Source organism: Tenrec ecaudatus, chromosome 15, assembly GCF_050624435.1.
Source record: "Tenrec ecaudatus isolate mTenEca1 chromosome 15, mTenEca1.hap1, whole genome shotgun sequence".
Lineage (NCBI taxonomy): Eukaryota > Metazoa > Chordata > Mammalia > Afrosoricida > Tenrecidae > Tenrec > Tenrec ecaudatus.
Window position 1 is genome coordinate 5,972,281 of NC_134544.1, and position 11,732 is coordinate 5,984,012.

Below are 11,732 nucleotides of genomic sequence, written 5' to 3' on the forward strand. Positions count from 1 at the left end.
CTGGATGTGGCTTCCTCGGGAACCAGGCGCACAGGACCAGCGTTGGAGAAAGGTGTTGAACGAAAGTACTTCGTTTTCAGTAAGTAGCTTCTAGAAAGATGATAGATTTGGGAGGTTTTTATTAAAAAAAAATACAGCAGCAAACATTTTGTATCCCTACTTTACCCTGTTAAGTAAAAACATTTGGATTTAAGATTCTTTCAATCCCATGCTACTTCTGCCTTCCTGTCAATAGCCTGCCATTGTGTTTCCACTTTGCCTGGGCTTTCAGATCCATCCATCATGGCTGAACTGATTCATAGCAAACTTTATCACCAGCGCTCAGAGAGGCGGCCGGGCAGTTCTAAAGACACGGAGAAGGAACCAAGCAGAGCCCATAGGAAACAGGCTCATGAGGACCTAGTCCCTGGAAAGACCCTTGTTTGAAGTGTGGGGCTGGGACCTGCATAGGAGGCTTAGGAGAGAAATCCCAAGGAAGACAGCTGGGTTTTCCGCGCAGCCTTAGCGGGCATCCGTAGGGTGATTTGAAGCAGTGCATCAGAAAAGGCATAGCATGAACGTGAAGAGACGAAGCTTTCTCTTAAATTGGTTTGCTCAAACTGGCTACGCACTGAGCTAATTGCACTAAACACTGCCTTTGTGCTGTTTGGGGCTGGCAGCTGCTGCTCCAAGATGTGTGCAGTAGCTCGCTGTACTAGCACAGCCTAGGCGCATCATCCTGTCAGAGTTGGTGTGCCCTGGAACAGTCTGCAATAGCCAGAGAGCCCTTCCATTCCGGCAGGGGCAGACGCAGGGAAGACCCTCTGTGTTCTAGACATCGTGGTGCGTGTTGGGGGTCACAGAAAACTGCTAGGTACTCGCCTCCGGGTCCCGGCACTCTCCAGACCAGCCAAGTGGCAGAGCGGCGCAGGGCGGCTCCGGTGCCCGTAGGTGGCGCCGCAGACCCGCGTGGCGCTTCTCCTAGCCCCCAGAGCGCCTCCGAGCCTGGTGCGTCTCCCTGTCGCTCCAGAGCGCAGCCTGTGTTTTCTTCCAGAACGCGAGCGCCAGCTGCCCGAGCCCCAGCCGGAGCCAGAGGTTCCAGTGAGCAGCCGCCCAGCGCGGCGGGGTACGCTGCCGCCAAGCCCGCAGAGCCGAGGGCCCGAAATCGTCGCCTGGAAGACACCCCAACTCCTCTGCAGGCACCGTCTTCTTTCCCCCAAAGATAACAGTTATTTTTGTTTTGTCTTCTCACCCCCTTCTTCTTCTTCCTAATTATGAAAGTGGCTACATTCTTCGGGGTTAAGACTTGGAGGGAATTTGGAAAAGACAGAAAAGAATCTCAAAAAGACGTGACCAGTGATTTTGAGGGGCCCTGAGTGTCCAGCCGTCTGGGAGGCTGCGCGCCGGGTGCTGGGTGAGAACCGACAGCGGGACCGCAGAGCGCGGGGGTCCGGGCTCCAGGAAGGATGGCGCAAGCCTGGGCGAGGGGCGCGCTGCAGGAGGCGAGGGCAGGAGGTGGGCAGGAGGGCTCGCTGGGGTCCAGGTGCCGCTGCTGCACCGGGAGCAGAGCGGAGTGGACCTATGAAGCCATGGGTTGGGCGAGGCGTTGAGGGGGGAGGCTGGGGCCAGGTGGAGGATCAGGAGCAGGGACGCCGTGGTGGGCAGGCCTGGGGGAGGGGCGAGGGGGCATTAGGAGTGGGGGTCGGGTCCCAGGGGCGGACCTGGGGAGGCTGGTGGGTCCGATGTGGGGCGCGGATGGAGAGGCACTTTGGACTTGGAGCGGCCGCTTGGGATTTGTACCCATGGGGGTCCTGGCCTGGTGCAGATCTCGGGATGACAATGGGAAGTGATGCTGCAGGTGTTAAGCGGGTGTAGACGCGTTTTGTGCTCCTGGAGGTCAGGACTGGATGATAGAATCAGGATTGTGAGGGGCGAGTGCGGGAGAGCATGCCAGCGCGGGTGTGGATTCGATTTGTGCCAGTTTAGGTCCCCGCTCAATGAAGGACTAAGGCTGAATAGGGGCGGCGGCTGTGGTGGGTGTGGACGAGGTTTATGTCCATGGGGGTCCTGGCCAAGTGTGGAATTCGGAGTGGTGAGGGGCGGGTACCAGTGCGGGTCAGGACGCGGTTTGTGCCCTTAGAGATTCCGGTTCTGTGGCAGACCTGGGGTGGAGATAGGTGGGTGCTGGCGCGGCTGTCTGAGCGGACTTGGGTATGATTCGTGCAGTGGGGGTCCGCTAAGCCAGGAGTTTCCAGGAGGGCGCGTCGGTTGACCCCCAGGGGTCTGTGTTGGTTCCTGGCGCTGGCCCGTGTCGAGAGAGGCGGGGCCCTGCTGGGGGGGTGGGGGGGCGGATCACCCAGTGTTCCTCCTCCAGCACCTCTCCCATTTCTCTGTGCAGACCAACTTGGCAGAAGTCGCAGAGCCTGCATGGACGTGACAGGTTATGCCCCCGACCTGAGCTCAGGGTCCTAGCGCGGCTGGCCCCCGCGTGGGTGTTTGAGTGCTGCCCGTCGTGGGGCAGAGAGCTGTGGGAGGGAGGGAGAGGTGGGACCTGTCTCATTTCTTGCCTAGCGAAGGGGAGAAAACCATCAAGACAACAAACTTCTCTTCTCTCAGAGTCAAGTGAGGGTGGGCGCGGACAGCGGCCAAGGCATCCTTGTGCCCTCAGGGTCTCTTACTGGCACCCTGCTAGGACAGGGCACGCGGGGGAGGGGGAGGGAGCGGGCTGCGCGCGGACTTGGGGAGAGGGCTGCATCCGGCCTGGAGGAACAGGCGGGCTCTGAGCCCCAGCCAGCAGCGAAGATCCGTCCTGGGACCTGCAGCCGGTTGTCGCTGGGGGCTGCGCGTGGGGACATGGTTGCTGGCTGCCAGTGTTTTGCCCTCACACTTTTTCTATTTTTTTCGTTACTGATTTTCACCCCAAGAAGCTTTCTGGGTGTTTGTTCTTTGGGTGGTAAACGGATAAAACCTTCTCAAACCGGAAAGGAACCAGAATGGGACTTGCTTCAGGGGAGGGTGTGGAAGAAAGGATTCTGATTGGCTATTGGGGGCCAGGGCGAGTGGCCCAGCGGGGTTTGTGTCCAAGCACCCGACCACCGACCTGTGGGTGCAGTGATTATCTGTACCCTTCCAGTCCTGCCCTGCTCCAACCCCAGCGCCGCGGTCCCCAGACCGGCGATGGCAAAGCCGGACTTCGGTGACTGTGTTTTTGGGAACCACGCGGGTACCAAAGTCAGTCCTTTGGGCTAAGGTGTGGGTTCTTTGCCTGACAGGTCCGCGGGTGGCTTCCGGCTGAGGACGACCCTGGCCTTGACCTACTATTCAGTGGCCGGCTACTGGAAAAGGTGTCCCCCGGCCGCGCGCGCCCCCGCGCGCCCCCCGCGCGCGTTCGCCGCCCAGAAGGCGCCGCCGGGCCTGGGCCGCTGCGCGCTGCTGAGCATGGCCGGGCGCCGGGGGGCGCTGCGCGCGCGGGCCGCCGGGGTCCCGGGCCTGGGGGCGGCGCTGGCCCTGCTGCTGCTGCTGCTGCCCGCCGGTTGCCCGGTGCGTGCACAGAACGACACGGAGCCCATCGTGCTGGAGGGCAAGTGCCTGGTGGTGTGCGACTCGAGCCCGTCGGCGGACGGCGCCGTCACCTCCTCGTTGGGCATCTCCGTGCGCTCCGGCAGCGCCAAGGTGGCCTTCTCTGCCACACGCAGCACCAACCACGAGCCCTCGGAGATGAGCAACCGCACCATGACCATCTACTTCGACCAGGTCAGCGGCCTGCCGCGGGTGCGGGGGCGCGGGTCCTGCCACTGCGCTGCGGACCCCTCCCTGTGGGCTCTGGCCAGCTCTCCACTCACGCCCTCTGGGACCCCACCTCACCTACACTGGGCAGGGCGGGCAACAGGCAAACCCTTGGCCCCGCTGACACATATCCTGGGGTCTCTTGGAACTGCTTGAGCGGCTGCGAAGACGCTTCCAAAAGGGAATGTCACGCTTCTGCTTTTCCCTGCGCCATGTGGGACTGAAACCCAGCCTTTGGTATTTGTGGAGGGGCTCAGTGGATTCAGTTACCTGGTGGGGAGGGCGTCAGAACTGAGGGCATTTACACTACACCAAGCCAAGTCCTGGGCTGCAAGGGTGCGGCAGGGAGAGGCCTGTGTCATCCCTAAAATAGTACAGCTTCTGCAGTCCCCTATGTAGGGCTCTGTGAGTCAGGAGGGACTCCATGATGGGTAGTTTGGTTTGGGTTTAAGCTCTGGCAAGGGTTTGTCCCAGGGGGGGGGGGTGGCCCTCCCAACGGATCCGTTCTGGATCTACTCCTCCTGAGAATTGGTCTTTTCAGCTGAGATATACTGGAGCAGAATTTACATTTTAACCAGATTCTTACATAACCCATAGACTTGCTTGGGCTCTAAAAATCATTGAGGGATCTACAGGAGCCACCAGGATCTTGTTAAACTACAGCCTCTCCTTCAGTATGGGGTGGTGTGCGGATTCTCATTTGGTCCAGCAGGATTGAACTGGGAACTGGAGGAAGCCCTGATTTGCCCAAAGGCAAACTGATTAGGAGCTGATGGGGGGAGGGGGGCAGGAGCAGCCTGGGGAGGAGGGGTTGTGCATGTGCAAGAAGAATGAAAAGGGGAGGGTTTGAGAAAGTAGGCAGTCCGCCCATGAATGGGGGTGGTGGGGCAGGCTGTCCACGAAAAATCATGCTAGCCTTAGGCCACTGCCCATCTCATCACACACAGTTCAAAGAAGAAGCAAAGATGCAGCAGCAGGAGGGCCATTCCTTTGTTCTCCATTCCTGAGTCCTGGCTGACACTTCCTGTTGTGCACCCCCTCCCCCCAACCACACACACACACACACACACACACCTCAACAACAGATCTGAAGTAGTGCAGTGGTTTCCAAACGTGAGCTCCTCAGCCTCTGCCCTTTGCCAGAGTGCTTCCCATAGCACAGAGTTCGCTGGAGTCATAGGCTTCAAGGAGGGTTTCTGGGACTGGCTACCTGACTTCATCTGCCCGCTCAGACTTCTCCCACATTCCATTTGTCTTCCTTTCTTTTGTTCCTGTGCCTTTTAGTCTGACAGAAAAAACACTGCTTTGCAACCCTGTCCAAATTAAGGAGGCAACCATGAAATAGTCATTTGGGAGTGATGTAGCCATATGCTCTTCTTTGTGTCTCCTAAGTCCTTTTTGTGGTTGTTACTAAGTCACCGGGGGCGTGACTGCACAACATTTGTACAGAGTTCAAGAGGGTTCAGTTGGCCCCAAACTCTGGGGGGCAGGGACAGAAAGAGGATTGTCATATCTGAGCTGACTGTAACAGTTTAGGTGATACAGTGGTTCCCCCGTACCCCAGTCCCCTGGTTACGTACCAAGAGGCTTCCAAAAGTTCATGGGAAAAGGGAAATGAATAACAGAATTTTCCCAGGACCATTTGGAAACCCCGTCATATAAAGAGAGAGCAGACTCTGAGGGCTGACTGGAAGCCTCTAAACCCAGCAGCAGTAACTTGAATGGGCCAGCTTCTTGGCTTTCCACCTGAGGAAGGTGATGTGACAAAGAGGTCTCAGAGGGAGAATTTCATAGTCTCCTTTGAAGCCTTGAGCCTCAGGCTGAGCAAAATGCACTGGGGACTGTGCAGGAAGTGGCGTCCTGAAGGGCCTTGTCCTGAACAACAGAGCTGAGTCTGAGAGGGCTCCGGGAAATAGCTGGCCTTGGTGGGCACACAGGTTGTACATCTACTCATATAATGAATGTGCAATGGGGAAAAAGCAGAAAAGCAATTCAGTTGAAGTTCCCTTTCCAATCGCTGACAAGCTCTCTGGTCCATGGTTCTGATTATGTGGTTGGTGGCTTGGGGAGCTGAGGAACCCAGTCAGGCCAGCTGATTCTTTGTGCTCTTAATCAGATTGTGTATTTGTGAGGAAGCTGTGAGGGTGGGAGGGTAGGGGGGCTGCTTCAGCCTCTGCTTGACACATCTGAATGGGACTGCATATAATGGGAACCCACACCCCTGCCTTGTTATCTACAAAGACCAGCTCCAGAGTCGGTGGTCAAGCACCCCCTGGCTCAGTTTGTCAGTGTTCTTTCCGGTGGGGGTGTTCCTTGCGTCTGAGCATAGGGTGGCCAAACCCTGGGTTTCTTTCCCTTTTCTTGTTCATGCCTGCGTGCAGGGCTTGTAGCCCCCTTCGGGGTGCCCAGCCCTGAGCTCAGAGGCAGTTGAGACCAAGTGGGGCAGTTGCTGTTTCTCTGTCCTGCTCTCTCACTCAGTGCCTTTAATTGAGCGCCTACCTTGTACTACCAGAAACTATGCCAGACAAAAGAGTGATCCCATGCATGCTGAAACTACCAACACTGTACCACCCCCACCCCCACATCCCCCCCCCCCAAGTTGCGGGTCACACAACTCTTCCCTGGTTTCTGCTGCTCTACCCATTTGGTGTAAAACGTGAGTTTTGTCCAACAAAGATGTTTCTTGAAGTTGCTGCAGCCCCACAAAGCTCCGCCACAGACTCAATAGAAAACTGGTTTGGCTATTTTCCTTTCTCTCTCCCCACAGCAGCATACAAGGGGCTCATCTATTGCTTGAATACTCATTCAAAGATTCTAATTGACAAAAAGCTTTACATTTTGATGAAGGGTACCCCAATCGGAATGCCTTGGATATCAGCTCCTGCTAGGGGGTACTCTAATCCAGCCATAGCTTCCTTGTGGAGCCTGTAAGTGGCATGATCTAACCTTTTCAGCCTCCAGGAACGAGAACTGGGGACGTTCCCTATCTTTTCCCAAGGAGGCAGGCTGGGGAGGGCATTGCCAGGCCCTTGCTTTATCCCTTCTTTCTCGTTGCAGGTCTTAGTGAACATCGGCAACCATTTCGATCTTGCCTCCAGCATATTTGTAGCACCGAGAAAAGGGATCTATAGTTTTAGCTTCCACGTGGTCAAGGTGTACAACCGACAGACCATCCAGGTGGGTCACGCTAATCCCTGCCCACTGCACAGGACCCTTCCCTGATGAATGCACAGGGGGCCCAGCGGGTTGCCGACAGCGAGGACAATGGCTCTCAGCTGGCTGTGGAAAGGCACACTCACCTTTCTGGGTGTGAGTGGGAGGCCAGGGGAGAAGAGGGCCAGGTGTGGTGTGGAAGTGGCCCTGAACTGTGCCCTCTACATTTCAGGTCAGTTTAATGCAGAATGGGTACCCCGTGATCTCTGCCTTTGCTGGCGACCAGGACGTCACCCGAGAAGCGGCCAGTAATGGTGTCCTGCTGCTCATGGAGAGGGAGGACAAAGTGCATCTGAAACTGGAGCGGGGCAACCTCATGGGGGGCTGGAAGTACTCCACCTTCTCTGGCTTCTTGGTCTTTCCTCTATAAGCACAGAGCCCTGGACTGGGGCCTGCAATCTGGACGCAGGACTCCGCCCTCCCATCCTGCTACCCTGACCTCTCTGGAAGATGGCACTGGGCCGGCTCCCACCTCCCGCCAGACTGCCTTGTCAGAAAAAGGATTTCTCGCGAGCTCTCTTGCATTTTCTTTGACTACTGACAATTCCTCCGGAAACCTGGTCTTCTAATGAGTATTGGACGACAAGGTCTTAAGGAGAAATGAAATGATGGATCGCAGCAATTTGTACCTGTGATCATAAAGTCAATATCGGATCTTACTGTTGGACTGTTCTTCTTTTGTTTGTCCATGTTATCGTCCTTTCTGACCTGAGGAGCCCACGGGCCCCAGGACGGATCCCAGAGGGAGCCTTGGATGCAGCCTCCAAGCAGGACGCCAGCACAGCGCCGCCCGCCGAACAGCGCTTGAAATGTGTTCTCTGTGCATCTGTATAGCCTTAAGAAAAAGTTTGGCTCCAGTTTTAGTCTGTATTTTCTTCCCCTTGGCGGGGATGGGAGGACTCGGGTGGGGGCTGGGGATCTTGTGAACCTGTTGAGAAGTGCTTTACCCAGAGACGCGATTTTGCACGATCAGACTACCCCTTTTGTTTCGTACTGTTTGTGTTTGTTTTACTTTTGTTTTGTTTTTCTGTTTTGTTTAGTTTTTATTTCTTCAAAAAGCTTTACTTTCCTCCCACAGTCAGCGATTCCTCCTTGCCCCCACCCCATACTCCCCATGCGAGGGCAGGGGAGAAGTCTGTAACACCCGTGGATGAAACACAGCCACGCCAAGCCAATCACCCCTGCAGATTTTGTTTGGGATGGCACCAAACCAACAGTACAGGCAGAAAGGCACCTGCCACCAGAGGGAACCTAACCCGTGGACAAGCCTGCAGGCCCCTGGAAAGCGATTTTCTCAGGTGCTCTCCTGAACTAGCACCCTGGGTTTTTTAATTTACAATCAGAAGACATGACAACTTTGGCGTTCCAGGCTGGGCATGGAGGGTAAAACAAGAGTGGCAGCTGAGATGACCACGTTTGCGGAGTTCAGGGCTCCCTCTTGGAGTCTGACCCAGCCTTCTCCGCAGGTGGCTCTCCGCAGGTGAACCCTCTTCAGAGTGAGCAGACCGGAGTCTCCTCTGCTCTGTTCAGCATGGGTTGTGGACACCCCCTGGGCAGACCTGGCCAAGTACCCCGCTGGAGGTCACAGCACTCTAAGCTTCTGGCTGGGGCACCTGGGAGCCATTTGACAGTGGTCTCTAGTTTTTCCAACCTTGTCGAGGGTGTCGCTAAGGCACAGGCGAGAGCTGGTGGGAGCAAGGTCTGTATGCCAAGGAACTGCTGCCAATCCCAAAGCTGTCAGTTGAGACCTCAAACCGGATGTTACTTTGTCCTTTGTGTGCCAATGTAACCAAACTACGCTAAAAAGTCATCATTTAAGATTCAGAATAAATGGGTTTGATGTCTGGCTTGCTCTTCTCCCTCCACCTCGTCTCCCCGATTCTCAGCGTCTCTAAGCAAGGGCCAAGTGTTGAAGGCTTCAGAGAAAGTAAGTCATCTCTAAGAACATGCAGGTGCAGGTGTGCACACAGCCAAGCACATCCATCTGAATGTGCAGACCAGCACCCACACAGAGGGCATTTCTTTTATATACAGATGTGTAGGTATTTATACATTGCACTGCTATGAAATCCATTCCGATTCATAGTGATCCTCTTGATTGCTGAAGCGGCACATTTCAGAAGTGCCCGTAAATGTTTTGGGGGGAACAGCCATCTAAAGCTTCCTCTCCAGGAGCTCCTGGTGGATCTGAACAGATGGCCTTGACTTTAGCCGTTCAGTGCTACCTGAAAATGCACATGCATAGTTTGGGGGTATGGATGGGGGTAGGTGCCAGCCAGATCTTTCTAATTCAATGCATCTCTGTGTGCATATCTTTCACACAGGCAGTGTCTAGGGGTGAGATTATGTAGAAAAACCAGCATTAAGTAACTGTGGAGTTTAGGCAATCTTCTCTTATATCCCTTGTACAATTTTGGACTTAGAATAGTGTCCTGTCCCATGCCTTCCATCAGAGAAGGAAAGGCCATTTGAAGAAAGTTGTTTTTAAAATGTAGGGAGGGTTGGCAGAGGTACTGGCTGTTAGCTCCCACTGGAAATGCAGTGGGGGAAATAACAGTAAATGCATAACTTGACTCATATCAGTCTTACTGTCCTTTGCTAACGAGGAAAATAAGACCTACAATTTAATTTGCAATGTACATTTAATTTGGAATGCTCCATTTTTCGAGGAGGATGCTCTGTATATGTGTTGGAAGGGACGATGAAGGAACAGTCACCAAAAGGCATGGCGAGGGTGCGGGGTTGGGGTGGGGTGGCGGGAGTGTAGGGATATGTTTCTAAATATCGCTCATGAATGATGCTGGCAGCACTCACATGAGGCTGACTAATAGGTTTCCTCTGTATTTGATTGTTCTTTGTGACTCTCTCTCTCTGTCTCCGTCTATCTGTCTCCCCTTCCTTCCCTGCCCTCCCCTCTCTCCCAACTCTTAGGTCCCATTTAAAACAAAAGGCAAACCTCTTTAGAGAAGGGCAGAGTGCTTTGGAGATTGAAAGATCTATGTGTCATTGTTATTTTTATTGCTTAATGGTAGAAACTACAATTGTTTGTACTTATGACTTTATTACACAGGCTGTTGTTTGGTTATACTGTCGAATAAAAACCAAAGTTACTATATTGACCAAGCTAAAAATAAGTACATCCCAGGAGTCTGGCTTAAATGGCAGATTTATCCTGACTCTTCGGTACTTTTTTTTTTTTAAGAGAGATAATGGCAGCTGTGTGGAGGAGGAAGTCATGTGTCTCTCAGATTCTCAATCAGCCAGTGAGTGTTGGCCAATATTCTCTGGGCCTGGGGACCAGAATCTCTGGGGGTTGTCAAAAGCCCTGCCCATGCTGAACAATGCTTATTGCAGATCAAAATGCCCAAATGTCTTCTAACAAAAGAGCTCTGGTCCTGGAAACTGGTGGGGCAGCCATTCTCCCTCCCAGACTTGATTTCCTCATCTGTTATCTGGGGGCATAGTCTCTTCATCACCCCCTATCCGCCCAGCTCACTGGGACGTGGTGAGGCCCAGAGGGGGCAGCTACACTCGGGTTTAGTCGTGGGCACTGTGCGTTTCTGGAGGAACAGACTCCTCGGTGTGCAAAGAAGGGATTGCACATGGGCCTCTGAGAGGAGGGTGACTTGGCTTGGAAGTAAGTCTCCACATTTGAGGGTAGCAGCTAAAGCGATGGCACTCAGTGGAGGGTCTCTTTAATTTTTAGGAATGATGCAAAGATGAACATATCGAGTTCTCTTAAGTGTTCATACCCTGTCAGTTCGCAACTCTGTTACTTGATGGCCTAATGGGCTTGAATTCACCTTCCCGGGCCAGTTATCAGCACCACCGTTTTATAACAATATGCAACTGCCACACGTTTTCACAAGTAAATCACGAGGTGCCCGTCTTCTGGCATAACAACTGCTGCAGCTGAGATGTGAGGATCCTACTAAACACAGACAAAAATCAAACATGATTTTAAAATAGTGTTTTTTAAACTTAAATACATAGTTTTGATTTTTAAACACAAGGCTTAACAACGATTCAACTTGAAACACTAAGAAATTCTTTTTAAATATCTGTCATTCTTAGGCCTTTTTGCATCTTAAAATTTTTTATTTATATGTTCATGTATAAGTGAAATTATTGACATTTTAAAGAATTTGTGTTTCCTTTGCCTTCAAGAGCATAAGTCAAAATAACCCATGGAGAGCTAGCATAACATTCCCTGGTATCCTATAGGGATGACATGGATTTACAGGCTAAATTTAGTTATTTAAGTATCAGAAAAGCTAGACAATGTATACAAGACATAGAAGGAGAAGGAAAGAGGAAGGAGAAGAGGAGGCTGTAGAAGAAGAGGAGAAAGAATTTGAAGGAGAAGAAGAGCTTTGCTGAATCTCTCCTTTAATTTGCAATCATATTTCTTTGATATCATCCCAAGGGAATGGCAGTGACCAGTTACATGGTCACTAGGACACATAACTTTTGTTTGCCTGTAAATATATGCCTGCTTTTTTCAATATCGGAATCTGGAATAAAGTAGATATTATATATACTAAATATATTAATTAAATACTTTTATTAGGGGCTCTTACAGCTCTTATCACAATCCATCCATCCAATGTGTCAAGCACATTTGTGCATATGTTGCCATCATCATTGTCAAAGCATTTTCTTTCTACTTGAGCCCTTGATAGCATATATATATATATAAAACCTATGGGGGAAGAGGAGTTGACAATTCCTTTCAAACAAGCAAAACAACTACA

The 11,732-nt window shown here is 52.6% G+C and overlaps 1 protein-coding gene across 1 annotated transcript; it reads left to right on the forward strand.

Annotated features, from left to right (window-relative positions):
• The first annotated feature begins 2,037 nt into the window (after window positions 1–2,037).
• Window positions 2,038–8,848, forward strand: CBLN2 (cerebellin 2 precursor). The gene is made up of 4 exons (XM_075533205.1): window positions 2,038–2,156; window positions 3,252–3,732; window positions 6,823–6,942; window positions 7,151–8,848. Exons 1-4 carry the CDS (start codon window positions 2,038–2,040, stop codon window positions 7,346–7,348), a joined length of 918 nt encoding a protein of 305 aa, XP_075389320.1. The 3' UTR covers window positions 7,349–8,848.
• The last annotated feature ends 2,884 nt before the right edge of the window (window positions 8,849–11,732 follow it).

Bases quoted from the DNA above. Each gene is read 5' to 3' on its own strand.
- CBLN2 (XM_075533205.1), top strand. From the start codon at position 2,038: ATGGGGGTCCTGGCCAAGTGTGGAATTCGGAGTGGTGAGGGGCGGGTA. The intron at 3,733-6,822 runs GTCAGCGGCCTG...TTCTCGTTGCAG, and splicing joins TGACCATCTACTTCGACCAG to GTCTTAGTGAACATCGGCAA. The intron at 6,943-7,150 runs GTGGGTCACGCT...TCTACATTTCAG, and splicing joins ACAACCGACAGACCATCCAG to GTCAGTTTAATGCAGAATGG.